The 26,897-nt window shown below is 35.3% G+C and overlaps 6 protein-coding genes across 13 annotated transcripts; 2 read left to right on the top strand and 4 right to left on the bottom strand.

Moving 5' to 3' along the window:
• Window positions 1–1,731: 1,731 nt before the first annotated feature.
• On the bottom strand, window positions 1,732–7,020 carry LOC102609235 (putative pentatricopeptide repeat-containing protein At5g08490). 3 transcript variants are annotated; one of them, XM_052444780.1, is made up of 5 exons: window positions 3,903–7,020; window positions 3,637–3,763; window positions 3,041–3,176; window positions 2,312–2,397; window positions 1,732–2,205 (listed from the first exon to the last, which is right to left on the bottom strand). In XM_052444780.1, the coding sequence occupies exon 1, from the start codon at window positions 6,551–6,553 to the stop codon at window positions 3,926–3,928; it is 2,628 nt and encodes an 875-aa protein (XP_052300740.1). In that variant the 5' UTR covers window positions 6,554–7,020; the 3' UTR covers window positions 1,732–2,205; window positions 2,312–2,397; window positions 3,041–3,176; window positions 3,637–3,763; window positions 3,903–3,925. The 3 variants fall into 3 exon arrangements, with proteins under 3 accessions (XP_052300740.1, XP_052300738.1, XP_052300739.1); XM_052444778.1 differs by having other exon boundaries at window positions 1,732–2,397; XM_052444779.1 differs by lacking the exon at window positions 3,637–3,763 and having other exon boundaries at window positions 1,732–2,397.
• Window positions 1,836–2,532, top strand: LOC102609692 (hypothetical protein). The gene has a single exon (XM_052444784.1). The coding sequence runs from the start codon at window positions 1,836–1,838 to the stop codon at window positions 2,352–2,354; it is 519 nt and encodes a 172-aa protein (XP_052300744.1). The 3' UTR covers window positions 2,355–2,532.
• Window positions 7,021–7,276: 256 nt separating the features above from the next.
• On the top strand, window positions 7,277–14,656 carry LOC102610010 (uncharacterized). The gene is made up of 12 exons (XM_006466150.4): window positions 7,277–7,755; window positions 7,967–8,113; window positions 8,279–8,393; window positions 8,511–8,605; window positions 9,356–9,459; window positions 10,418–10,455; window positions 11,066–11,301; window positions 11,767–11,860; window positions 11,978–12,168; window positions 12,715–12,934; window positions 13,066–13,233; window positions 13,962–14,656. Exons 1-12 carry the CDS (start codon window positions 7,540–7,542, stop codon window positions 14,114–14,116), a joined length of 1,779 nt encoding a protein of 592 aa, XP_006466213.2. The 5' UTR covers window positions 7,277–7,539; the 3' UTR covers window positions 14,117–14,656.
• A 457-nt stretch (window positions 14,657–15,113) lies between these two features.
• Window positions 15,114–19,637, bottom strand: LOC102610323 (protein SUPPRESSOR OF GENE SILENCING 3). Of its 5 annotated transcripts, none has more exons than XM_006466151.3 (7): window positions 19,485–19,628; window positions 19,321–19,349; window positions 17,131–18,191; window positions 16,685–16,985; window positions 16,203–16,447; window positions 15,773–15,930; window positions 15,114–15,566 (listed from the first exon to the last, which is right to left on the bottom strand). In XM_006466151.3, the coding sequence occupies exons 3-7, from the start codon at window positions 18,172–18,174 to the stop codon at window positions 15,341–15,343; spliced, it is 1,974 nt and encodes a 657-aa protein (XP_006466214.2). In that variant the 5' UTR covers window positions 18,175–18,191; window positions 19,321–19,349; window positions 19,485–19,628; the 3' UTR covers window positions 15,114–15,340. The 5 variants fall into 5 exon arrangements, with proteins under 5 accessions (XP_006466214.2, XP_006466216.2, XP_052300742.1 ...); XM_006466153.4 differs by having other exon boundaries at window positions 19,468–19,602; XM_052444782.1 differs by lacking the exons at window positions 19,321–19,349; window positions 19,485–19,628 and adding an exon at window positions 19,261–19,284.
• Window positions 19,638–21,090: 1,453 nt separating this feature from the next.
• Window positions 21,091–25,441, bottom strand: LOC102611030 (GDSL esterase/lipase At5g08460). Of its 2 annotated transcripts, XM_052431582.1 has the most exons (7): window positions 25,163–25,441; window positions 24,052–24,580; window positions 22,866–23,955; window positions 22,635–22,762; window positions 22,058–22,303; window positions 21,676–21,931; window positions 21,091–21,602 (listed from the first exon to the last, which is right to left on the bottom strand). In XM_052431582.1, the coding sequence occupies exons 3-7, from the start codon at window positions 23,302–23,304 to the stop codon at window positions 21,382–21,384; spliced, it is 1,290 nt and encodes a 429-aa protein (XP_052287542.1). In that variant the 5' UTR covers window positions 23,305–23,955; window positions 24,052–24,580; window positions 25,163–25,441; the 3' UTR covers window positions 21,091–21,381. The 2 variants fall into 2 exon arrangements, with proteins under 2 accessions (XP_052287542.1, XP_052287541.1); XM_052431581.1 differs by having other exon boundaries at window positions 22,866–24,580; window positions 25,163–25,439.
• LOC127903743 (uncharacterized) lies at window positions 23,441–24,520 on the bottom strand. Its single transcript, XM_052444430.1, has one exon. It carries the CDS (start codon window positions 24,518–24,520, stop codon window positions 23,441–23,443), a length of 1,080 nt encoding a protein of 359 aa, XP_052300390.1.
• Window positions 25,442–26,897: the final 1,456 nt, after the last annotated feature.

Below are 26,897 nucleotides of genomic sequence, written 5' to 3'. Positions count from 1 at the left end.
GGTTCATCTTGTATGATTGGCAATTTGAGCACTATCATTATTGTTCACAATTTATTCTTATGACAATTAATACAATAATATCGAGTCATAAATCAGTCAACCCTCCCCATTTAGAAGCTTGTTAAAGCTGGTAACCTGCTTAGCTGTCTATGGAAATGAAATTATTATTATTATATTTTTTTTTTTGGGGGGGGGGGGGGGGGGGGGAGAACATGTTAATGAGGCAAGGCAGAATCAATTATGGGAGTTGAATTAGAAAGGAAGGCGCAAAATCCAACAAGAGTAACTGAAATCACAGCCCTGTTCTGGCGCTTGACAACAAACCAAATGACGTGGCAAAACCAACGGCTGAAATTACATTTTGTGAGGTTACGTTTTTTGTTTGTCGTAGTTGGCAGTTCAGCCTCGGCCATAACCTTCTTTTTAGTTAGTTGATATAACTTCCCACTTTTATTTATTTTCTCTTTCTTCTTCTTCTATTTTTTCCCATAATTATTTTGCTCCTAAATTTCAACTAAATGTAGCAAAGTTTCACGTTTTGGCATTCTCGGTTAATATCAGAGGGCCTCTTAGGTATGTCTCCGAGCTTCATCTTTTTCTTTTTTTTTCCCTATGCTTTTTAAATGTGTCTCTTAATAGAATTGGATTAAATGCAACGGAATTCATAATTGAATCGACAACAATAATCAATCTGAGCTGCTGATTGATTTAGGAATTAATTTATGATCATTGGGGAGAAGTTTCTTAGCTTCACCATAGTTGCAGTTCTAATGTTTTGTTCATCGCATGCCTGCCGTATGTTTTCTTATGATTAAATCTTGTAATATCTTGTGCGAATCCTGTGATTGTTTTCTGAACATCAATTAGTTATGAGGAAACTTTGCAGGCCAAAACATCAATATTTTATTTTATTTATTATTATTTTTTTCCAGATAGTAAGGGCATGTAGAGGTAATATATCGACCTAGATGAGCGAGAGTTAGAAGAATGCGCATCTTTGCATGATCTGCTTCCAATAGAAAACATGTGCTTGTCAAATATTAAAGATATACGCAAAGATCATCTTTCGTTATTATTTGTTTATTTATTTATGAATCTTCACTTTTAATTCAGAGAGATAAAGCATTCCCAAATCCCAATAGTGAGTGAAAAGTTTGACGCACCTTGGGAAAAAAAAAAAAAATTCCACCAGAGTAGCTTTTTGACAGGTCGTGTCAAACAATGCCTACCCATCACTAGAATTCTGTAAACAACGTCATTCTCATGAGGGTTTTTTTATACAATGTCTCTGAGATGCATCTTATCTTTTTTCTTTTTTTGGTGCATGTGTGCGTGTGTAATTTCTCTACCTTGTTCTTGTTTACATTTCAAGAAGGCCACACTTGCTTGAAACTTGCGCAATTTGCCAGTCATAAGATATGGGGACCTGAACACACTGGGAGCCTTTAAAGACCACGAATTTAGATCTTCCGTTTCTATTTACTTTAGCCTATTAGAATTTGAAAACTCTTCAACACACACATAAGAACTCATCTGTTATACTTCCTTTTTTGTGCATCCCTATTGCAGATTATTATTATTATTATTATTATTTCAATTTTTATGTTTCTAGAAAGTAATATAATCGCACCTGTTTCTACTGTAATGGAATAGAGTTAGGTAAGGCAAGCCACTACCATACATGTCCATAAGTAGCACATCAAAAAATATATCGCAACTTTGATGTGAAAATGATGCTATAAAATGAACTACTTACCATTATAAAATTGAAAACTTTTTGCAGGTTAGGGCCTATCTGATTGGGAAACCAAGCCTGTCAAATGAGATAAACATCCATGGAAAATCCGGCAAGCCAAGGTGCAGCCGGTTGCAAACCATTAACAACTTTTGTGCAGACAGACACAAACACTTTTAGAGAGGTAGTGCAACGTTTAACAGGCCCCTCAGAGAGTAACACAGCTTCGCAAGATAGAGCAGCCGCAAAGGTAGCAGGCATAAAGAGGCAGACTTCTAAACTCCATGAAAGAAGACAGTATACCAGGCCAAAGCTTGAGATAGTCAAACCGCCTATCATCTTCAAACCTGGTTCATCTCCATCTAAATCAGGAACTCCCAGTTTTCCCGCAAGTCCTGTTGGAACTCCGTCTACAATCTTCGCAAAGCTGTCCATAATGGAAGACGAAAACAAAGTAGAATCAGCAATATCTGCATTCAATAGCCAAGAAGAGGAGAAAGCCATCAAAGAGAGGCGATTTTATTTGCATCCATCACCACGGTCTAGACCAGGATATACTGAACCAGAACTACTCACTTTGTTCCCTCTAACATCTCCCAGGACAAGTGAGAGACCATGATTTTGATACGGTACCTCCTCCTGTTAAAACTTTGTTTTCCCCCCTGTAAACAAGCACATATAGAGTATATATAGGAGGATTTAGTGAGGAAGACTCATCTGCTTTTTCAGTCTTTGATTGTAACAAATTATTGTTTATCTGCCCATGAGTTAACCAGATATATTGCTTATTCTCACCATTAGATTGTTTAAAACAACCACAGATTAAAGCTATAGTGATCTGACGCAAAATTTGGCTTATCCAGCAAACTTTAGATCAAGGCATGCTTGATTCAACGCAATGCAGAATTTGCATTCTTAGGTTCTCCAGCAGTCTTGCACGGATTACATATTATTAGTAGAATAATTTTTTTGGCAGAAAATGTGAACAAAAGGACTATTAGAAAAGGTGAAATTTGAATGTTCAAAAGAACAATTAGAACTATTGTAGTGGAGATAGTCAAAAAGCAAACTGAATGAAACATTGAATAATTAGTTTTTCACAAGGATAGATGCATTCTGTCTTATGGGTCTTTCACGAACAAACACAACTCCTAACTTAACAAGAACGACATTACATTTCAAAATGATGAGGTTCTGAAGTGAGGTTTAGGCTTGAAAAGATTACAACAGACTTGAGTCTGTCACTTAGCTCGTTGAAATGCATCATAGCAATTTTAGAAGGCCACTGGATTCTATTTTATATACCTGCTTTAGTAATCCTCAGTGTGCAAAGGATTTGCTGTGGACTGATTGACCTTCTCTCGCTCCCGTAGCTGTAATTCAAAAGCCTTTTCCTTTGCCATCCCTTTCTTCGTGAATAATTTTGCCTTTGGTTTTCCATCTAGTCAAAATTGAAACAAGAGGTTAAAAGCAGTTAAGAGAAAATAACATAAAATTTACATCCTCGGTTTTCCTATTAACTGAGTGGAGGAAAGAGTAAAGGGCATGAAACTGGCAGCATGAGCTAGTAAGCTAGTAACTGTGGATTTTATGCTGTAAGGATTATGTGGAATCAATTTCAACTTGGAAAACAAATCATATGCATCCTGGAAGCCGTGCCTCTTGCTTTTTTGGTTCCTTTTGCATTTTGAATGACTGTGTTAATCGGAAACCCTGTTTTTGAAATAGCTAAGCTGCAGATTATCAACAGTGATTCCCAGCATTTATGCTCCACATTACTATCTCCCCAAGTACTAACATTCCCATAGAATGACACTAACTGACATGACAGTCGATGTCAACAAAAAATGAGAAAATACATATATAAATAAAACTGAAATAAAATATCAAATTGAGGTCACCTGAATTCCTATCTAAGGCATGCCACCAGCGGTTTAAAGCCAAAGAACTTCCACGGAATGACTTGACAAAATCATTTCACCCATGAAGATTTGGACATTCATCCAGAAAATGAAATAAAGGGCATACCTTTCAAAAAAAAAAAGAAAAAGAAATAAAGGGCATAAGACGATAACTATTTCTGAAACTGACATTTTCAAGTCACTACTTTCCCTACTACTCTAAATGTCAATGTGCACATTACATTCATTCAAGTAGAATGGCATACCTATCATATATAAGTAATCCAGTTCAAATCTCAGAAATAGTGACTTGATCTTTTATTTGCTCATCCAATATACTCAATACCCAGTAAATCATGTCTCGTCGAGGATGGGAGTAGTCTCCGGCCATGAAGGCATTGTTCTTCCTCTCCACTTCAATCCAGCTGCATGCTGCTGGCTTTTTCAAATCTCTTGTCTTCATCAGTTTCCTGATCTCCACAACCCCATCCCATCTGGCATCTGCTGCATATAGGTTTGACATAACCACATAGTTTCCAATGTTGTCTGCTTCCATTTCAAATAGGCGATTTGCCACAACACGACCCAATTCCACCTCATGATGGATCCGGCAGGCACCTAGTAGTGTTCCCCATACATTGCAATCTGCTTCAACAGGCATCCTATTTACTAAAGAATATGCATCACTAATCTGTCCTCCTCGAGCAAGAAGATCCACCAGAGAAGCATACTGTTCTGGGGTTGGTTTGATCCCCTGAACCTTCTCTATTGAACGAAATATCTCAAGTCCTTCATCAACAAGGCCAGCATGACTGCAAGCAGATAACACAGCAGTAATGACCACATGGTCTGGATTTACACCCAATTCAAGCATATCCGAAAAAACCTTTAGTGCTGCCTTTCCCATGCCATGCATGGCATATCCACCGATCATAGCAGTTAACATAACCACATCTTTTTGAGGATGACCCTGGAAAATCTTAGAAGCACTGAATATGCTGCCACATTTTGCATATAAATGTAGCAGAGCTCCATTCAAGCGGACACCATCAAAACAAGCTCTTATGACATATCCATGACACTGCCTCAGCAAGTGGACTGAGGCCATTTGAGAACATACTGGAAGGAGACTCATAATAGTCACTGCATCGGGCTTCATTCCTTGAGCTTGTAACTTAAGGAATAGACTGAGAGCCTGATTAGGAAAATCATTTTCAGCATAAACTCGAATCATTAGATTCCAAGGAGTGAGATCCCTTGCATATATTCTGCTAAATGTCATAAATGCTTCATCAGCTGATCCACGGTTTGCATAACCTGAGATCACTGGATTGAATGTCACCAAAATTCTCTTCTCCAGTAAACTCTGGAAAACATTGAATGCATACTTAATGTTCCTACATTTTGCATATGCATCAAGTATTGCATTTCCAATATTATGCTCAGTATCACCTAGTAGTAAATCAGTCTTAATCAAATAGCCATGAGTTTCCTTAACCATACCTTCTCTCAACACAGTAGTACAAAAGTGAATAATGGTTAAGATAGTAATGGAGTCAGGTCTTATTCCTTCCATCAGCATACAATTTAAAAGGTTCAAAAACTGAGAATTATATCCACTTTCTGAAAAGGCATCAAGCATAGAATTCCATGATATCAAGTCTCTCCTACAAATCATCAAAAATGTCCGATAAGCTGCTTCCATGTCACTGCATTTTGCATAGAAACTAACTAGGGCATTCCCCACAGCAGCATCCTCCTCTAGGTAAGGATGACGGAGAAAATAGCCATGGATTTCTTTCCCAACCTTCAAGTTTTTTAAGCAAGCACAGGCTGGAAGAAGGCTGACGAGCGTAACAGAATCTGGCCATATCATCTCTTTGGTGATTAACTCGCAAAAAAGATTCAGTGCTTTTAACCACTCATCATTCAATGCATATCCAGCAATAATGGCATTCCAAGAAACCAAATCTCTCGATTTCATCCTACGAAATAATAGTTCAGCTTCTTCCGTCCTTCCAAATCTCAAGTAGAAACTCACCAAAGCATTGCAGACCGAAACATCTGCTATCAATTCAGCCCTACGCAACACATAACAATGAATCTCTCTTCCAAAGAAGTAGCCCACATCCGCATCCAAGGAAGCACAAATGGGCAGAATATTGAGAATTGTAGCATAATTTGGTTTTATTGGTCCTGTCAGCATCCAACTAAACAATCTAAACGCATCACCAAGTAACTTATTTTCAGAAAACCCAGAAATGACTGCATTCCAAGAAACAACGTCTTTGTCCTCAATGCTATCAAACACAGAGTATGCTTCATGTACCAACCCACGTTTTGCATACATAGATGTAAGAGAATTTCCAACCAAAGTATGTCTTTCCAATCCAAATTTGATCACATATGCATGCAGACTCTTCCCTGCAAATATACCTCCTAACCGTGCACACACGGAAAGAACTATAGCAACAGTCACAGAATTAGGCTTGGGCTGATCGCGGACATGCATGTTGTAGAACAAATTCATAACACGAGCATCGTCAACATGAGAACACGCAAACCCAGATAATAAAATGTTCCATGTGACAGGATCAGTGTTGTCCACTTGACCGAACAGCTTATAGCAATCATCAATGACTCCGCATTTGGCATATAAGTTAAGCAGCGCTTTGGACACAGCCTGGCAAGAAATATGGCCAAGCTTAGTGACATAGCCGTGAAGAGCCTTGCCCAGTAAAATGTCAGCGAGAGAAGTGCAAGATTTGAGAACAGCTGAAAAAAGCTGGTGATTATGTCTAACAGAAGGCGAAGATTGTAGCTCATGAGCGAAAAGGGAAAGGGCTTCCTTGTGCAAACCATCTCTGCAAAAGCCGTTAATTATAGTGATCCATGATTTGGCATTTGGTTCAGCCATTTCTGCAAACACTTGTTCGGCATTTCATATTAAGCAAATGAATTATCAAAAGATATTGAAAATTTCAATCAATAATAAAACTATTGCAGTTGCAGAGAGAGTAAACGATTTAAGAAAATAAAAAGCGCCAAAAGAGTGTCAGCTTAAAAAGCTGGGCCCGAATATCTCTCTTTTTAAAATTGACAGGAATTTTCAAAATTAATTTTAATTAACTGTATTTTATAAATAATCAGTTATTTATAAATTACAGTTAATAACAAATATAAAAATTTATAAAACATTAAAATTAATTTTTAATTTTTAAAAATTTTTTTTGAATCTCTAAAAAATAATCATAAATAAATTCTTAATCCAATTAATTCTAAGCCATTGACTCAATAGCAAAAATTCATGCCTTCAATCTTGAAATCGTAAGTTCAAACTTTAATGAAAATAATTTCTTTTATATAAAATAAAAATATCTCTAATAATTATAGAAGTAGATTTTTTAGCACAGATTGGTCCTAATGTTCTATATATATTAAATAATTAAAAATGAAAATCATATGTGCGCGTTTTACTCTTGAGAAAAGAGCAGTGGCCACTGGGCCTGTAGACAGATTCAACACAAATCGCAGTCATTGGGCTTCTAGGCCAATAATGGGCCGGTGGCACCAATTGGTTGAGGGGTAATGCCGTGTGCGTACTATTCTGATTAAAGTTGGAAATAAATTGTAATTCGACACAAAGTGAGAGGTGGCAAGGTGCTGGCGCGGACGGCAGAATCTCAAAACGCAACCTAAACCGTCATTGCCACAACCACAAACGCTTCTTCTTTTTCGCTTTCTCCAATTATAATGGCAGTACAACACTAAAATAAAATAAAATAAACAAACAAATCACAAATAAATATAATTGTTCGGATCGCGTCCTCTTTTCTTTTTTAAACTTTGTTTGCATCTCAGTTTTACGACACCAGTGAACTGAGAGAGAAGAAGAAGAAGAAGATGGCGCCGCCACCACCAGCACAAGCCGCCGGAGGCGGAGGAGGAGGCCAACAACAGAGGCAGCAACAAGCCGGAGGTCTCGGACAAACAATAACCGGAGTCATTAGAATCGCTGTCTTTTGGTACTTCGCTTCCAAATTTTTCGCTCCCAAACGACCTGCTGGCCCCGAGTCTGCTCAGCTCATGTCCAATCTCTTCCAAAGGGGAGAGTACTTGGTAAATTCATTTTTCTTATAAGTTTAAAATATTTATTTTATATTCGAATGTTTGATTTTAGCTCGGATCGGGAGTTATTTCACCAACTTTACGACTTAGAGGTTAAGGTTTCATGTCTGAATATTCCTAGATTTTGCGAGGTGTTAAGTTGGATGTATCGTGTAAGATAGATGTCGCGCAGAGTGGTTCTAATAGCTTCTTTCTTTAACAGGACATGTGGTTATATGTTTCTGAACATGAAAAGTTCAATGACTTTGGTAATGAAGGCGCACTTATTTGGCATGAGACTAATATGCCTTATGCTGTTTGGAGCAGAGAAAGTACCCGGACTCTTTCTTTGAAGTACTATCCAACTGAGGTACTACGTGTTGGTTGTGCTATATTTACCCTTTTGTTTTCTAAGTGCATAATATATATTATGATATTTGCATGTTTCCATATCTGAGCAATCTAATTATGTCATTCATTCATCATTATTTTTGCACTCAGTTTGTTGTTATTAAGATTGTGATTCCCCTCTTAGGCTTTGAAGAATAACGGGAGTCTGTACGTACATGTGTTCTTTGCGCGCTCTGGTTACCCTCCGGACCCTAATGATCCTGAGTATCAACCTCTTGCAGTGTTTGGGAAGACACACTGTAATATCTTGCCTTCAATGTTAATAGATTATCTGTTTCTGATTTGTTGTATTTTCACATGACATTGTAAATTATGTGATTGAAGATCTCTGTCTTTTCTTTTCTTATTGATTTCAGCTATTGTGGTATATTATCCCAAGTCAAAAGCTGACAAAAGGAGGAGTCTGCTCAGGAATCCCAAGGACTCTGAAGAGGCTCAGCCATTGGTTCAGGTTTGTATTTGACCATACCAGTATAATTTACTTTAGGATGGCATTCGTACTCTTTCGATCTAGGTACTCCTGATATTTGATAATTACAACAATCAGCTTCTTTTCATCATCAGGCCAACAGCCAACTGAATGACAATACTGTATCTGACTATCAGGCCTTTTATCTCCTTTATTCTATGTGTGACTTCCAGCTTCTGAAGTTAGTCATGTTTTAGAAGACCAGTCAAATTTTAGGAGACTTCCTTGCAAATTATTAGACATCATTGGCATAGATATCTTTGTATCTTGTTTATTGTGTAAGGCTGGCAAAAACTGTTAAACATTTGGTTCCTGGCTGCCATATTCCGTTAAATGTTTGGTGTAATTTACATTTGGCTGCCTGGATCTCTTAACATAGTCTTTTCTTCACTCATTTCTTTGATTATAGAACAATTTTTTTCTTTGGGAAAACAAAAAACATTGGTTTCATTGAACAGCAAAGATTTTTTTTATTTAATTTGTGAAGAGGGAGAGGGTTGGGAGGGGGAATAATATATTTCTAGGGTCAGTTTGGGCATTGATTTCTAATATGGTTGGGGGTGCATTGCTCTTTTTACTCTACAAATTGGATATATTTTGTTAAATCATGTCTCCTTTTTTGTGTCACTCAATTTCTGCCTGTATAAGTTATGCTGAGTTGACTGCTGTGATTTTCTTTTATACATCCTTGTCCCATGTGCAATGATCTTAATATAATTCATGTGGCTTCAGGCTGTTGATGACCCTCAAGGTGATTCTGAAGATGATGGCCCTGTGGAATGGATTTCATTTTGGAAACCAAATATTACTATTAACTTGGTGGATGATTTTACACGGTATGCATGCTCTGAAGGTCAAGTTTCTGTAAGGTTTTATTTAATAAGTGGAAAATCTTTAAAGGAAGCTCCTAGTTTCCATGATGTGACATAAATAAATATAGCAATTGGCCCTTGAAGTCTATCTTGCAAGTTTCACCTATTATATCCTGACACTTGCTATCTAAGCTGCCTTCTGGGTAAAAAAATATTGATGATTTGATTTGTGTTTTTGCATACATGTGTTTGATGTGAATTGCCTTTGGGTGAGCATTCTTTCTGTAGTTTACTGTTGGTCATTGGCAGTTAAAGTCGGAGCTAGTAGTTCCTATGAGATTAATTTACACGTCTGGAGATCTTAAAATAAATGAAGTATAGATGTATGGGTATTAGCTTGTTATTTGGTATATTTTACCTTATTTGACAGCTTGTCATGGGTTAAATTTTCTTCATTTAGAATGACATTATTGCTCTATTGGCCATTTATTTTTAATTTTTTCCATCCCTGTAGTGAATCTCTTGTTCTACTGCTAAAATAATACGTTTACAACTGCTTCACTGTTATTAATATTGTGTATAAATCATAGATCTTTTGCTTTTAATTGCACTGTAAATGGTCAGTGGATAATGCAACATGTGTTTAATTAAAAGTTGTATATGTGTTTATATATATGTAATTCAACAAACTGAAATGTTGTTTATGGGTTTAAATGAATTTAACAATATCTCTTGAACTGGATATATCTTTTTTGATGCAATAGATGAGCATCTATGTCCAGTGAAAATAAAACACTCTGAAGATTAAATTAATGATGTTATGCACTCTTAGTTACAGTATTGTAAGTCTTGAATGCCTGTCCTACATGTTTCAAGATGTCCTGCATGAATGTGGAAATTTATTTAATTCATCCAATTTTTTTTTCCCCATTGTACGTGCCACTTTGTTGACATATATGCTAATTCTGATGGTTTTTTGCAGGTACCCGTCCAATGCTGCACCTCCAAATATAGCTCCTTGTATCCTATAATGTCTCAAATCTCTATTCTGTGGGTTATGTATATCTGTGTTCGGTTTTTCTGTCTCCTTGAAGTTTATGAGAAAAGTGCATTTCATGATTGCATCCTTTTCACCTCTAACAATTAACAGATAGTTTTCCTTTCCTCCCACCTTTCCTTCTTCCTCTCCTTGAATGCATAAAGTGATATAAGTTACCTGTGCGCAGCCCTGGTCTCTCAAGCTGTAGGCCTCCAAACTAATGAATTCAACTGTGGGTGGGATGCCCCCACAAATTGTTGCTCATTATGATGTCTTTCTCTCAAATTGCTTAAATAGTTGCAATTCATTTTTTCATTCATCTGCTCTGCAGAATGCTAACAAAGAATGTTCAAAGTACTTTTCTTTCTTCTTGAGGAAATTTTTAATTATAACTAAACCTATGCTTATGATCTGAACTGAAGTGAGTTGGACGCCAAAATTATCTATAGTTATATTGTCGGTTCAACTTCCATAGGATAATATGTATGTTGAGACATCTTCACATACATGTGGGGATTCTGTCTTCACATTTGTCGGCAAATATTTCATGTCACAATTTTACTTTTTGAGTTACTTGACTTAAAAATGCAGACTTGAATGTTGAGCCTACCACAGGGAATTACTTCCCAACTATTTTTTTCAATGAGTTTTGGTTACTTAGAGATAAGCTGATTCCAATCAATGAGACGGTCACAGAATTGCCACTGAATCTGGAGGTGGGTCCTATAAGCATGACAAAGTGGCAACTGTTCCTGCAGATTGATCAGTCGTTCCAAATTCATCGTAGTTATGGAAGCATGCTTGAGGGTGAGGCTGATGAACTGAAGGTAAAAGCTTATCTTCTGTACTATAACTTTTATAGGAAACAAATTTTGACTATAATCCGAACCTGACAGACACATCTTTTTCCTTTTGGGACTAGTTTGCTCATCTGCTTGGCTTTAATTGTTTTAAAAGTATGTTCTCCATGGTATTAATTATTCTTTTACTAGGCCTGTATATTACTAGAGTCCAAAAAGCTATTCATTCTAGGTTTTGACCCAGTGGTATACTAATCATTCTTTAATTGGCGGTCTTTTATGTGTCAGAGGATGTAAATTTTTTGTTTTTTAATTGATTTGATTGAATTGCTCTTAATCTGTAGCAGAATATGATTATACTCTGAATATCAACTTTTACAGCATGAAAGAGAAAGAAAATAAATTTCAAAATGGTGATACAGTTATGTTTGACTGCTATTTTGTTCAATATAGCTCTTGATGGTTTACAAATATTTTCGATAATTTTTTCAGAGGGTGTTCCTAGAAGGAAATCCATATCTGTTGGTGATCACGATGGTTGTTTCATTGCTTCATTCTGTATTCGACTTCTTGGCATTCAAAAATGGTAAATTTAACTTTTTTCTACAAGAAGGATTTCTTTTAACTCACTGGTGATCTTCAAGTATTCTTTCAAGCATCCTGTATAGAAGCAGCTTATAAGTTTAATTATTTTTTGTTGTAGATATCCAATTTTGGAATAAGAATAAGTCTATGGAAGGACTGTCGGCAAAGTCAGTTGTTGTAAACTTTATATGTCAGCTCATTGTCTTCCTCTATCTACTTGACAATGATACTTCCTGGATGATACTTGCAAGTTCTGGAGTTGGTTGCTGTATTGAATTTTGGAAGATAGGAAAAGCTATGCACATAGAGGTACTATTTGTCTTTAAAATATAAGACCATCTACAAAATTCTTGTGTAAGTCGGAGATTAGGCTATGATTTATGGTCATGTAATTTACATTAAATTTGCATTTGTATAATCTGCCTGTGTGCATGCCTGCATTTCTATGTAATGTTTGAGATTGCTCGTACTTCTTTTGTGCCTTCTGCTTACATTATGTATCAGATTTATGCATGCAATTTCTAGGTGGGTGTGTACCATCTCATCGTATTTGAGATAGTCCACTATTGACACTTTCTGGTACGGCATCCTTGCTGTTGATTTAGACGTGCAACAATAGAGTTTGTTAGCATGAACATTACCTGTAATCTGCATAACTATATCGCACATGATCAGATTTACATACATGGCACATCATGCATCTTCTCATGCTTGAAATCTTTCATGTTAGGTATTTGCTGATACTGCAACTTGGGCTGTTGCCATTTGTGCAAATTATGAAGCTAGTAGATTATGTAGTATCTTATCTTATAAATTAATAAGATTCTACATACTAATGATTTTCTTTGTCTCCAGATTGACAGAAGTGGAACGATACCTATGTTGAGGTTCCGGGATCGTGAGTCATATGCAGGGAATAAGACTAAGGAATACGATGATATTGCCATGAAATATTTGTCTGGTGTTCTTTTCTTCCTTGCTATATGCTCCTCTATATACTCGCTCATGTATGAGCGCCATAAGAGTTGGTACTCTTGGATTCTTTCTTCTCTCACTAGCTGTGTTTACATGTTTGGTAAGCTACTTTCTGATCTTATCCTGTCATTCTTCGCTAGACTTAAATTTGCTGTGATCTTTTCTGTTGCTAATTTCCATTTAACCCTTTTTCTTGTAAATTGAGCTCAACTTTTAAACATTTTTTTTCAGGTTTCACTATGATGTGCCCGCAACTGTTTATTAACTATAAGCTTAAGTCTGTGGCGCATCTACCCTGGAGGCAAATGACATACAAGTTCCTGAACACCATAATTGATGATCTTTTTGCCTTTGTCATTAAAATGCCAACACTGCATCGGCTTTCCGTGTTTCGTGATGGTGAGAATGACAGTTCCCTTTTTTACCCCTTCGTCTTTACCTTGAAATATACATGGGTGTTAACGAAGGGCTGGTAATATAGTGATCGGTTTCTGCTGGTGAGGGTATTTTATACCCTCTAGAATGAGTTATTGTGAGTTATTGTGGTCATGCAGTGCTCTGTTCACAAGTTTATGTTGTCATGTCCTTTTCTTTGGTGGGGTATTTCCAACTGTAGTTGTGTGTGCTTCAGTAGTGAAAGTGGTCATTCGAGGGAAAATCAGAACTTTTGGTCCATGTTTGGACCCTGCCACCTCTTTGAGAACTTCACTTCGGATGACTATTTAAGTAGTGTGATGGGTACATGTACCGAGTCTTCTGACTCTTCTCCTTGGAAATTTGACAATCTGATTAGCTAGTCCACATTAGTTTTGGTATTAGCATAGTCCTTATTTGGAAGTAGGGATACTCGGACCTAGTATTTTTATTTTTGTCATCTGTTGATATAGATGACATGAGAATAAAATTTGAATATTGCTTGGTCCAGAAGGCTTGTTCTGTTTGAAAATACAAGTTGAGTAATAAGAATACCCTCATCCAGTGTGGCTGGTAAATGCCATTCATTGTCATAAACACTTCTGAATAATCTAAACTACGAAATTGCCATTGGAATGTAGAATGATCTTTGCTCTCATTTAGTCGTATAAGTGGTCTTTTTGGTGATTATGATTATTTGTCTATTCATGCAGATCTTGTATTCTTGATATATCTATACCAGAGATGGATTTATAAAGTGGACAAGACACGTGTAAATGAATTTGGTTTTGCTGGTGAGGATGATAAGGTTTCTGATGGTACAGAGACAGATGCACTTATCAGTAAGGAGGATAAGAAAACCAATTGAAAATAGAAAGGTGCAACTTCAAGGGAAGGATTTGATAAGAAAACTAACTGAGCAAGGTTTCAGTTAATTATATTTCAACAGATTTTGTGTAAAATTTGTTTAGGATAAAAATTATTCTTTCCATATTTCGTTTTAGATAATCACATTATAATGTTGTTCCTGAGGGATTTGATTTTAGGTCTTTTCCTTGTGTTGCTATTAGAATTATTGTCTATCCCTTTTTTGCCTTGTGGAAAGAAATGTATGAATCGGCAGCATAATAGAATGTTGTTGGAGCACCTTCAAGGATTCTGTAGCAGCTTGGTAGCATCAACAGATGCGGTGGCTGCTGATAGAATAGCTCAGCTGACAGCTTGGCATGTATACTCTTTTTTCCCAATTTTAATTTGAGCTATGGAATTGTTTTCAAAGTGTTTGCTAGGTTCTACGTTTCATGCTTGTGCTCATATTTTAAAGGAAAGGGTTGTACATGAAGCCCCGTCGCGTTTTCATAAGAATGTATTTTCTATGTTCTAATAATAAAGAACTGAATATCCTAGATGTTGCCTCATACCCCATTTAGTGTTGCACCTCAATATCCTTGAATTGATTCTCTCTGAAAGCGTGCTTCCTTTCACATTTAAAAGTCAATTTCCTTATTAATCATCACACAGTACTTTCGAGTCTCAGTAACTTTGCAATTGAAAAAGCACCAAGCTTGCCCATTTACACAAACTTACGGCAATTGCAAACGTCTATAAAGCCAAGGTGATTTTGGTTTGAAGGAAAAGAAAAAATTCCTTGTAATTAAAAGGATTTTATGATCTGTCGCCCACTCCATCATCGAAATATCGAATGCATAATCTTTTGTTAATAATGTCTTATGCAAATATGTTACTAGGAGGGCTCCCCTTTTCAAAGCTTCACCGTGAAACTCCTTTGCAATTGATTAAACCAATTTATGCTTAAGACTTAAATATGGAGAGAAACACGCCACAATACTAAATGCTAATCCATATAAGATCTTTAAGCCACCAATATAAATTGGCGGTCCATTTTTCATATTGCTATATTCAAATGTTTATACCTCTCTTGAGTTTGTAATTCGGAGAATATATCAAAAGAAAAGTCTTAACGGAGAATATATCAAAAGAAGTCTTAAATATTCTCAGGATTGTATGATCAAATTCTATGCTGCTCATCAAGTTAGTATGCTATTTTTCTAACATTCCTTGCATCTCAGCATCAAACACTGTCAGCGGCAACCTCTGTTATATGAGTAGAGTACTTCTCCATCAATTGAGTCAACTCAGCATCAAATCCTTTCTCAAGTTCAACCTCTTCCTCCCAATGCCTCCGCCTCATTGCATCCATCTTCTCACCGTGAAATTTTATCAGCCGGTCCCTTGCTGCCACAAACTCTTCCATTTCTTTGTCTTGAACCGTTATGAACTTGGCAATTTCCTCTGCCCTGCAATCATATAATGAAATGTGTAAGAAAATAATGAGAACATCAATACCCAAATTGATCAAGTGAGACACGGGGAACCTAAGCATGAACCTCAAATATAAAGTGGCAATTCGACAGAACTTTTTCTTTTTTAAAAAATATTTACCAATTGGAAAAAACAAAAAAATGCAATTTTGTTTCAGATACCAAATCTCTTGATAATATACCTGAGCTTGTAGTCCTCAGTGTTTTTAGGATTAGCAATTGATTGCTTCACCTTCTCTCGTTCCTGTTGTTGCAGCTTCTCAAAATTCTCTTCCTTTTCATCCCTTGCTTCATGAATTATTCTAATCTGGTCCTTGAAGAGTTGCTCTTGAAAATCCATCTAGTGAAAAATTCAAACAGTGAGTTGAAACAAAATAAGGAAAAATAAAAAATAAAAATAGAAACATTCTAAATCAAATTTCATACCTGAAAAACAAATAAACCTCACTCAAATTGATCAAGAAAGTTTATTTCATCAATTTAAAATAAATAGCATAATCAAGCACTTCTTAATACCACATCATCAACCAGCCAAGAAAAATGTTCTTAGCACACTGCCAACTTTCATCTCGACTTGGATTATAACTACTGTATGCCACTTGGATTTCATACCTCTTCTTTGTTCTGCTCATGTTGCATTTTGGTCCTCTGTTTCACAATGCGGTTTTCCTCCATGGTTTCACGCAGCTTCTCACTCACAATACTAAAAGTTGCTTCAAGAGCTTTTGAGTGCCTTTGTTCTTTCACAACCCTATTCTTCAAATATATGAGCTGTTGATTATCCTCGCTCATTTGCCTGATCTGATTCACAACCATCTCGTGGTATGATCTCATCTCAAATTTCTGCTTTGTTTTACCTAATCAGTTATACATCATATCAAACAAAACAAGATATCATATTACGCAAAGTAAAAATCTGTGGGAAACTGGAAAGCAATAATTCATGCATTCTAAACAATCATGGATCCTTAGAAGATTCAATTCAAGCATGCCAGCCTCCAATCAAAATCCTATCTCTAAGCATGTCTGTGCACATGTGTGTGTGTGTGTGTGTGTGAGAGAGAGAGAGAGAGAGAGAGGGGAAAAGGAAGAACCGTGGCAATGCTGGTTGAAGACATCCAAGTCTTCTTTCAGTGCCATGAAACCATAAAGTTGGCGCTTTCCACCAGCATGGAATAAAACTCTGCGGTTACTGTTATTCCACGAATCTCTATCTGTTCCTTGCTCGGCAAAATGCTTATGTAGACGCTCAGCCTCTAGATAACCCCCTGCAGAGCTCTCAAAGATCAAAACACTCATCCCACGGTGCCCCTGTGGGCCATAAGAGTGTCGAGCCCTCACAGCAGCATATGAGCTGAAGTACTCAAGAAGTTCTTGATTTCCCATTCCAGTCCACTAAAAATCATTTGATATAAAAAGAAAGTGTTATATGGAAATATGCAGAAAATTATTTCTCAAATGATAACAAAACAAGCAGCAACTTAAATTTAATTGCACTCTAGTTTCAACTATGCACAGAAGCAAGATAACATGACTATACCTTATCATTCTCATCCTTGTCAAGCCTTGTGTTCATGATAATAACCATTGGAGGCCAAACAATTTCATGATCTTTTTCTGTATCCTTCAGACCTTTCCACTTGCCAAAAACTTCACCAGCTGGAATAACCGAAGTTCCCCGCCTTCGTAACTCTTCATCCAACAGCTCAGCAAGTTCACGGTGGAGCTTCACCCTCTTTGATCCTTTAGTTTTGGCATGGGTCATTAAAGGCTGTAGGCCGCGGTACCAGTCAATGGCTCCAGGACCACCTTGGCAAGCAGGACAGTGCCACTGCCTTGCTGGTTCATTGATCTCCTCAACTGTCAGGCTTTCCAAACTTTCAAAGAATTTCTTGAACCATCGGCTTTTCTTACGTGTGTCATGACTCTTCTGACTGGTATCAGAATCAAACTCATCACTCAGTAACTCATCATCCGAATCATCTGAAACATTAGAATCATCATCTTTCTCATCGTCATAATCATCTTCAACATTGTCTTTGTGGACCTCGTCAAGATTACCACTCTCTTTATCATGGCCATCTTCTGAATGTTTGAATATAGTAGAACCAGCTCTAGATTGCCAATTCCAACCATGCTCCAGAGGAGGGCGAATCCCTGTTTGTGTGGCCATGTTGTTTGTCTCAGGAACCCAGTTGGTCAATTGGGGTCTTGCATTCACTCTGCCAGCTGGTATCTTAGAATCTGCATTTACAGTTGTCCAGGTTTTGGCAGGAGCCCTCCCTGAGCTACCATTACCCCGCATTCCTGGTTTCTGAGTGCTATCCAGATGTCCCCATGCCTTATAATTAGAATTCTGAGAACCAAAGGATTTGGTAGTCCCACTGCCAGCTTTGTTTTTTGACTTCCTCACATAAACCTCCCATCCACCATCATCCTGTGCCGAATCCAGGCTGATATCTGCTACAGATCCGCTCAAATGATCAACCTGGGAATTGGAGACTTCAGTCACATTTTTCCCCTTCACAGAAGTGTTGCTGCTGCCAGCAGCAATTGGAGACTTTCCACCTCTTCTTGCACTCATCTTAGTGCAAAAATCCTCTATAAGATAATTGTTTCATAAAACTTGTGAGTCAAATCTTAATATTTAACAGTGACAAAACATAAACAAGAAAGACAGTAACCTAAAAATCCAACAAAAACATCACAGAAAAATATATAGATAAGAGAAATAAAAGCAAGCAAAAGAAGGAAAATTTAACAACAAAGAAATTTCACTATCAGCTGTGAGAATTTCAGCTGATCATTCTGTCTGAAGATATTGTTGTGGAATCTTCCATTTCCTCCTTTATTATCACCAATTTGAAGAAAGAAAGGGAGTAAAAACGCAAAAGCTTTATAAACAAAGCATCAAACCAAAGCAATATCCAAGCAATAATATGAAATTTTTTTATCATTCCTTTGCTCAGGCAAAAAAATTAGTTAAGATAAAAAACCAATATAAGGAGATACAGAGTCTACCAAAAGAGATCAGCAATTTAAAAAGCTTTCAGAGGAAGCACTTCTCCAAAACATATACAAGAGAACAGAAAGACTCTCCCCCAACTAGACAACATAAGGAGATACGCAGTCTACCAAAAGAGACCAGCCATTTAAAAAGCTTTAAGAGGAAGCACTTCTCCAAAACATATACAAAAGACCAGAAAAACACTCCCCAGCTTCATGATTACACAAGTTGAAAACAGATATTTCTATTAAAAAAAACCTTGCGCACAATAAATTCAACAAAATCACCATCAAATAAATTTAAGCATTGTTTCCACTTAAAATGCAACAAAATAATAAAAAATCCATACACATATAGCACAGATGGAGGAAATCGTGTTTTCTCTTATCTGATGGACCACCAGATAGAAACAAAAGATAAAAAAGAAATTTCTCATTAGTTTTATATTCCAGAAAAATAAGCCGTTCTTCTCTTTCATCTCCATAGTACTAAGAAAAAATTACCTCAATCAAATCCAGAAGCAAACTTAATAGCTTAAGCTAGAACACATTTTATTCACAAACATCAAAAAAAAAAAAATGGAGAAACACAGAAAATGTTCTTTAATAAGCGTAAAATAGGCAGAGAAAAACCGCCGATGAAGATGGAAATGACAGATCTGACCTTCTATTGTAAAGAAAAAAATACCGTACAAATTTTAACCGAGAAATGGTTCGATGTTACCTTCGATTACCGAGCTAAGATCTCTTCACCTGTTAAAAAAAGTCCAAAGCCAAACGAAAAACGCACCGCATTAGACTTTGAAACTAATATAGAGAAGAAAAGGAGAAACACACAGCAAAAGAAACGATGATTTGGAACGACCCTCACGGGAAACAAGCACCGACCTGAGTGGAGAGAGCAAAAGGAAACAGTGTGTATCGGCGGAAGACTGAAGACTGGAGGTGAGAGCACGCTCTAAGTGAGTGAGACGCAGACGCTGAAGAAATATGCAGACTGGGCCCCTTCGATTTCGCCCTCGGCCTTTTATCTGTTTAATCCCCCGTATTATTTGCTCAGTTTTTTTTTTTCATTTAAACTCTGTTTTATTTTATTTCACGTAAATTTTATTTTCTAAACTGATACTTCTACCAATCGAGGACGGGGAATAATAAATAACAAAAAAAAATTATGAATAGAACATGCAATTTTGATTTTAACTACTTTCTTTCTTTCCCCGTTCGAAAAAGTTCTCATACCCATGAGCGATGCAATATCAGCATTTATTTACTTGTAAAATAGAATAGAATAATTAAATAAATCAGGACGAGATCCCATTTAGTAGCGTACTTTTGAATATCTTATAAAAGTACTCAATATAATTTGATATATATGATGAATATACACTCATTTTTGTTTTATTTTTAGTAATTATCACTTGTTAAAGCCATGTGTTTATAGGCAAAAAAAAAAAAAAAACTGAATGTAGCATTTATAGGGTTCTTGTCAGTATTATATTATATTATATTATATATATGTATATATATGAAATTAGGACAGATTTTTTTTATTTGATATTTATTTGAATTTCGCAAGAATCTGACTATATTTTCAATTCAATTATTTTTGTTCTTATGCTTTCAATGCTTATACTAAGAAAGGGTGATTCTGAATTTCAAGATAAGAGTTGTTTAAAATATATTTCTTTTCTTTTTTTATTTTCAAACCGAGCACAAGAACATCTATTTTGATCTCTATCTAATTTATATAGAGAATTGATTAAAAATGTCTCTTTTTATTTTGTCTATAACAGTGGGTGTAAGAAAAAACTTTCATTTATAGTCTCCTATTATTTAATTTAATATTGTATTGATTTAAAAAAAAATTAAGACTAGAAGAGCATATAAAAAATATTTATTTTTTTCAATCTCACAAATAAGATCTAAGAAGAAATACATAGATGGTCTAGGTGCAGATGGCTAAATATAAATCTCATAAGAATTTATTATTATACCATAAAATATTTTTATTTAATTAATTAAGATACTATATAATGTAATAGGAAGTCTAAATGATCTATATGTAGATATCCGCATCTAAAAATTTGTCTTCTTGTGTTAACTTCTACAAGAAGGCTGAATGGTCATCAAGTGAGAGAGAGAGGGAAAAAAAAGAAAATAAAATAAAAAAGGAACTCCTTCTGCATGAAGGAATGGGTCATTAATTATGAAAGGCAAAGGCTAAAACCGTATTTGTGCAAAGTGATTTTTGCGATTATAACACAGGACGGCCCACCTGTACCTATCTATTATACACGCTATCAACGGGAAAATTTCCTATTAATGATTGGTTGGCCTTAGTTAAATGAAATTGGTAAAGTCGATACTCTTTTTTTTTTCTTCCTTATTTATTTTTATCGTAGTTTAGACTAATAATATCATCCAATTTCAAAATAATAACAATAATAATCGTAATAATAATATATCACATTCTAAATAAATTTGCCATGAGAAATTGATAAATGTTCTTTTCGCTCAAAAAAAGAAAAAATAAAGATTACAAGGAGTATGCACGGAACCGCAATGACCCTCTTTTTTAACCTCTTCCACTATCTTTCTCTCGTAAACACATGATGCAACAATATAAACATATAATTAATAATCATCGAGCTTATGTTATGATTACGAGTATTAAATATTATGTATGTCATGTAACATGCATATAAAGGCTATATCATTTTGTGAATTGTGTGACCGTGTGTGCAACTTAGGAATTACACAAAATATTTGTAAGAAGAAAAAGTAATCAAACTAGAGCCATTTGTTTCACATTCATAGGATAGCAGTCGGATGATCCACCAGAGTACGCCCTTCGAGCAACAATCTCATTAAAAGCTTGTGATGGATGGTAAGCATCCCAGAACAAATACTGGTCTCTATTGAAACATGGGATTGAAAATGGAAGGCACGTAATTTGCCCTCTATTTCTTCCTATGCCACAACACCCTCTATCGGTCACACTGAGTCCTGCGACATGTTAGAACGAGATTTAGTGAGAAAGATTAATTCGATGCGCAAGGAGAATTTGGTTGGTTATTACCATAAAAATCAGGGTTATTGAGTATCTCTGTGAACAGTCCGTAAGTATTGCCGTAAACAAAAGTAGCCTCGGTGTAATTGGAGCTTAGCTGATCAACGAGAGCCATGAGTCGGGTGTTGAATGCTTGAGCCATATCGTTGACATAAGCAACACACTTTCCCGGCGGAGCAAGTCCGGTGGCTAGTTGATTCGGCATGCAGCCCAGAGGCCCGATTGCTGCTAACAAGAACTTTCTCATACCTAAATTGTACACCTCCTAAGAACGAATCACAAAAATTAAGAAACAACAGGATCAGATTTTGATTTTCTTTCGCTTGATGAGGAAGCGGGAAAGAAAAAAAAAATAGAAGCATGCATGCCATAAGTAGTGTCGTGTACGAACCATAATGTGGCTGGTGTAGTGATTTATGAGGAGATCAGCATATTGTTGGGGGTTGTAACTGGAGCTGGAGGAGTATGTAGATGGCATGAGATAATTGTTGATGTAGTCATTGCTACCAATGTTTACAACGACCAATGATTTTGCCAGGTGCTGTTGCAATTTTCTTTCATCCATTATTATGCTTTTTAGTTGGTCCAATGTTGTTTCGAAATTCTGAACCTGTTGGCTTAAGCTGAACCGATCTCCCTGCGTTACATTATCATGATCACACACGTACGTGTTAGCAAGCAGAAAAATAAGCAGTAGTTTATTATCCTTCAATTGATTATGAGTTAATATGTTCTTCGAGGTCTTATCAGTAATTTTTGAATAATTTTATTTAATTTATAAATTAATGTGTCGTCTCCAAGGTCTTGTCAGTAATTTTTAAATAACTTTATTTAATTAACCATCTGAGTTTGAAATTCGAGACAATAGTAGAGGGTAAAAAATTTTATTTAAATTTTAACCGCTACTCTATCTTTTCAAAATTGAAAAAAAAAAGCTTAAATTAATTATAAATTAGTTAAATAATTACTAGATTTTTTCCGGACTCATTGAGGATCCCTGCAGCTGCTGAAGCATAATTTACTCCCATAAGAATGTCTCTTCTGTCTGTGAAAGTAGTAGCAAATGGTGGAAGAAGAGGAAGACCTAACAGATCTCCTACAAATACAGAAACAATTAACAATGCTTACGTTGCAAGTATGGGAAGCGAAAAAAAACACGAGAGAGAGAGGAAAGAAAATGAAAGAGAAAGTTTAATTACCAAGAAAATCAATAATAGTTTTGCCATTACAGAATCTCCCAGTTGGGCCTGCTCCAATGAAATCAATGCCATATGGCAAATAGTTTGCTCTTGCCAAAGAGCTTATGTAATTGTTGTTTCCACAATCAACCAATGAGTCTCCAAACACAAACATTGCTGGAAATTGCTGCCCTACAACACTTCCATTCTTCCGAGCAACAACAAACAAACAAGAAATGAGAATTATAGCAAAACTCGACCATGGCTTTTCCATCTTTAGAATATTGTCCTTTGATCTTCTTCTTCTTCTTCTTCCCCTCTTTAATTTATCAAATGGAAGATGGAGCTTATAGGATGTTGATGCCGTAGAGGTAACCGTAAAGCATGGGCAGGGGCGGATCCAGGATTTGAAAGTACCCCGGGCTAATTTAAAAGGAAGGTTATATTGTAAAGTGAACATAAAATTTTATAAGAAAAAAATAAAATACACATAATAAGATGAGAGCATTAGAAATCTTACACTAAATAATAATTACTTTAAACAAAATAATTATATAAAAATAAAAAATAAAAATGTAGTCAATACAAAAATATAACTAAAATTGTACTTTTCGCGGCTTCAAATAATAAAATTCATCAATTATGGATTCTGGAACAATAGTATCTGCAATTTCTCTTTCAACATAGACAACCATACAATTTGAAAGAAACTCATTTTCCATCTTATTGCGAAGTGATGTCTTGATAAGGCTCATGGCTGAAAATGCACGCTCTGTTGTGGCTGTAGACACTGGAAGAGTCAACACTAGACGAATTAATCTATCAATCAAGAAATAGTGTTGTGACTTCTTTGTTTCAATTAATCGTCGACATAACTCAGAAAGTGATGCAACTTGTTGAAAAAGTGGATGAGAAAGCACATCAAACTTGTAATGCTCCAATTCTCTTCTCAAAGCAAAAATCTCATTTGCAGTGAAATCATGAGGATAAAATTTCTCAGCAAGACAACAAATACGATCTATATCAAATAATTTAAACCCATCGATTGGATCCAAAGCCGAGCTTAGAGTAAGGAGTTCCATAGTTTGCTCTGGGAACCTGCTATTTATCTCTGTCAATTGAAAATCTATTACATCATTAAATATATCAAAGTGATAATGATGCTCAACTGTAATATAATCTTTTTGTTGACAAGAGCGTCTTGTACCTTCCATATAACGAACACTCATATCAGCCACACTAATGTCATGCTTTCCACAAAATGATTCCACACTTCTAACAAAATCATCCCAACCATTATCTCGAAATTCTTGCAAAAGCCTTTTAGTACTTGTGATATAATTCAAAGCATTCAAGATGTCTAAAGATTTTGCTTGTAATGCTCGGCAAAGAATATCAGAGATCCCAAGAACTCTATGCAACAAAAGTAAAATGAACACAAACTCGAAGGATTTCATTTCTCTATACGCACTTTTAGCTTCTCCACGCATATCTCGACTGGGCCCATCATTAATCATCTTTCTTAGAACTTCAAGAGTTGCACCAAACATCTCAATAAGGGGTGTCAATACTAGTTGGAGTATCAACTTTCTCAAATTCAGCTCTTTGAGATTTAAGAGAACTTGAGGCATCAATATTGCACGGAGAACTTGTTTCATTTGATGATTGACCGCCATTTACTTTGGCAAAGAATGAAAGTAGAGTTTCCTCGGCTTGGATTTATCGGACATTATAACCTATAAATTACCATAACATGAAACTACATAAGAATTAATAAATTAATTAATAATTACAATTTACAAGCTTAATTAGCATGCTTAAATAAATTAAACAATTCAATTTTTTTCATCTTTTCCATTATAAAAAAAATTATTAGTGAAAAAATAACCATAATAAATCAACTCAAACTAATAAATCACAAAACTTATTAAAAAAAAGCCAATCAAATATTCAAAATAATATACAAGCTTAATTAACATGCTTAAATAAATTAAACAATTTAAATTTTTTTCATCTTTAATTATTAAGCCAATCAAATAATTTAATTATTAAACAATTAATAATTCCATTTTAAAAGTTGTACAACTATTAAATTCAATTTGCTTGAGTTTTACCAGGACATATATGGATAGCAATCAAAATTGAAACTTTACAAACTAATGAATCAAAACAAATTACAGAGCAAATCAGCAAAACCAATCACAAAAACTAAATAGCCAATTACAAATTCAAAATAATGAATCAAAATAAAATATAGAGCAAACTAGTAAAATCCATCACAAAAAAATAAGATTTTTATATAAGTTGTGAAAGCATACCAGTAGAAAAACATGCAAAGCCCAAGAAATTGGAAGACGAAGCAGATGAAGAATCGTGAAGAGGACAATCGATTTTTTTAATTCTTGGCTTTGAGAATTGTTGTCGGTTGAGAGTAAAGAAAAAGTGAATTAGGTAAAGATTCTTTCCTTTTTTTTAGTTTCAATGGCACTCTTGTAATTAATTATTAGTGGCATGATTGTAATTTTAACTAACATATTTGATTTTTTTTTCCTTTTCTATACCGGGCTACAGCCCGGTATAGCCCACTAATGGATCCGCCTCTGAGCATGGGGAATATGCTTTTCTTTTAGAAAAGTGACGAACGTTTCTGATCAAAAAGCAACAGTTCTTCAGTTTCTGCCTTTTTTTAATTTGGCCATACTTTTCTTCTCCTTTTTGACTCAGTAAAAACTAGTTGGTATATAAAAACAAGCGTCATCTAACTGAAATAATAAAATTTCTTATATAATTGAAATAAAAAATTTTTATACAAAAACAAGATGTCTGTGGTTTTATCTCGCTCACACGTGCGTTGGGGAATTGAGTTGCTGGTAGAGTAAATAAAAATACACTTTAATGGCCACTGAAGAGATAAAAATAATTTTAAAATAAATTTATTTTTTTTTTGAAGAAGGTATCATACAGTTTTCTAGCAAACATTTTCAATAGCAAAACAAAAAAAAAAATGCAATGCAGAAAATGAAATCTACGACTCTACAATAACAACACGCATAACAAAGAATTATATAATAATAAATGAATGAAGCTTTCAAGAAACCAAAAAGAAAAGAAAAGAACTGAAAGTATATCAGTACAATTTTTCGAACTTGAAGATTAATTATTGTTATTAAAAAAATCAGAAAAAAATTAAAATTAAGACAAGAAAATGTACTTGGACTTGGCCCAAGTCTTATCAGTGGAGGCCCTGGACCCTCGAAAAAAAGAGTAGTGCTACATCCACGCTTCATTATCTCTTAACACCCCTTTTCTGTTTTATTATTTTAAATATTTGAAAATTAACTCTTAAAAAAAAAATTCGGTTGACACCCCTCTTAATACCAACACTAACCCTCAATGAACCCTCCTCTTCAAACCACATTGGTTTTTCTGTTACTATTTATGTGAGAGCAAGAAGAACTAATCAATCAACAAGAAAGAAAGAAAAATTCAGCTAAAGAGAAATCCTAAAATTACAATGAAACTTTTCCTCTGATGCCTGAATAGAAGTTTTCTAAAAAAAAAAAAAAGATAAAATTAATTTTTAATTGTTGTGATGGCTTTTGAATCTATTAGTCTACAATCAAATTATTTTGTCTTGCATTACTTGTTATTTTGATTTGTTAAATAGATTATTCCTTTTATTCATAAAATTTTCTTCCAAATTCACTACTCTTGTATATTCTCCCTCTTTCTTTTTCCATTTCTATCAGATAAAAAATAATAGGCCTCACTAGAGCCAAGATAAATATGGTCCCGACAAAGTCCAAGAGGAGATAAACAAAAATTATTAAAAGAAACCTCTTACGTTCTAAGATTCCTAACCTAAAAAATTCTTAGGATAAAAATCCTAAATTTCGAGGTTCATAACCTCTAAGGTTCCTAAAATAAACCTCAACCACATAGATTCTAGAGTTCCTAAGCTCCAAGTTTCAAAACTTCTTAGATTCAAAGGTTTATAGGACAAACCACCTAAGATAAAACCTTCAAAGTTATGAATTTTTTAACCTCTAAAAA

Source organism: Citrus sinensis, chromosome 7 (genome assembly GCF_022201045.2).
Source record: "Citrus sinensis cultivar Valencia sweet orange chromosome 7, DVS_A1.0, whole genome shotgun sequence".
NCBI lineage: Eukaryota > Viridiplantae > Streptophyta > Magnoliopsida > Sapindales > Rutaceae > Citrus > Citrus sinensis.
Note: the sequence above shows the minus strand (reverse complement) of the source record. Positions and strands in the feature narration are given on the sequence as shown.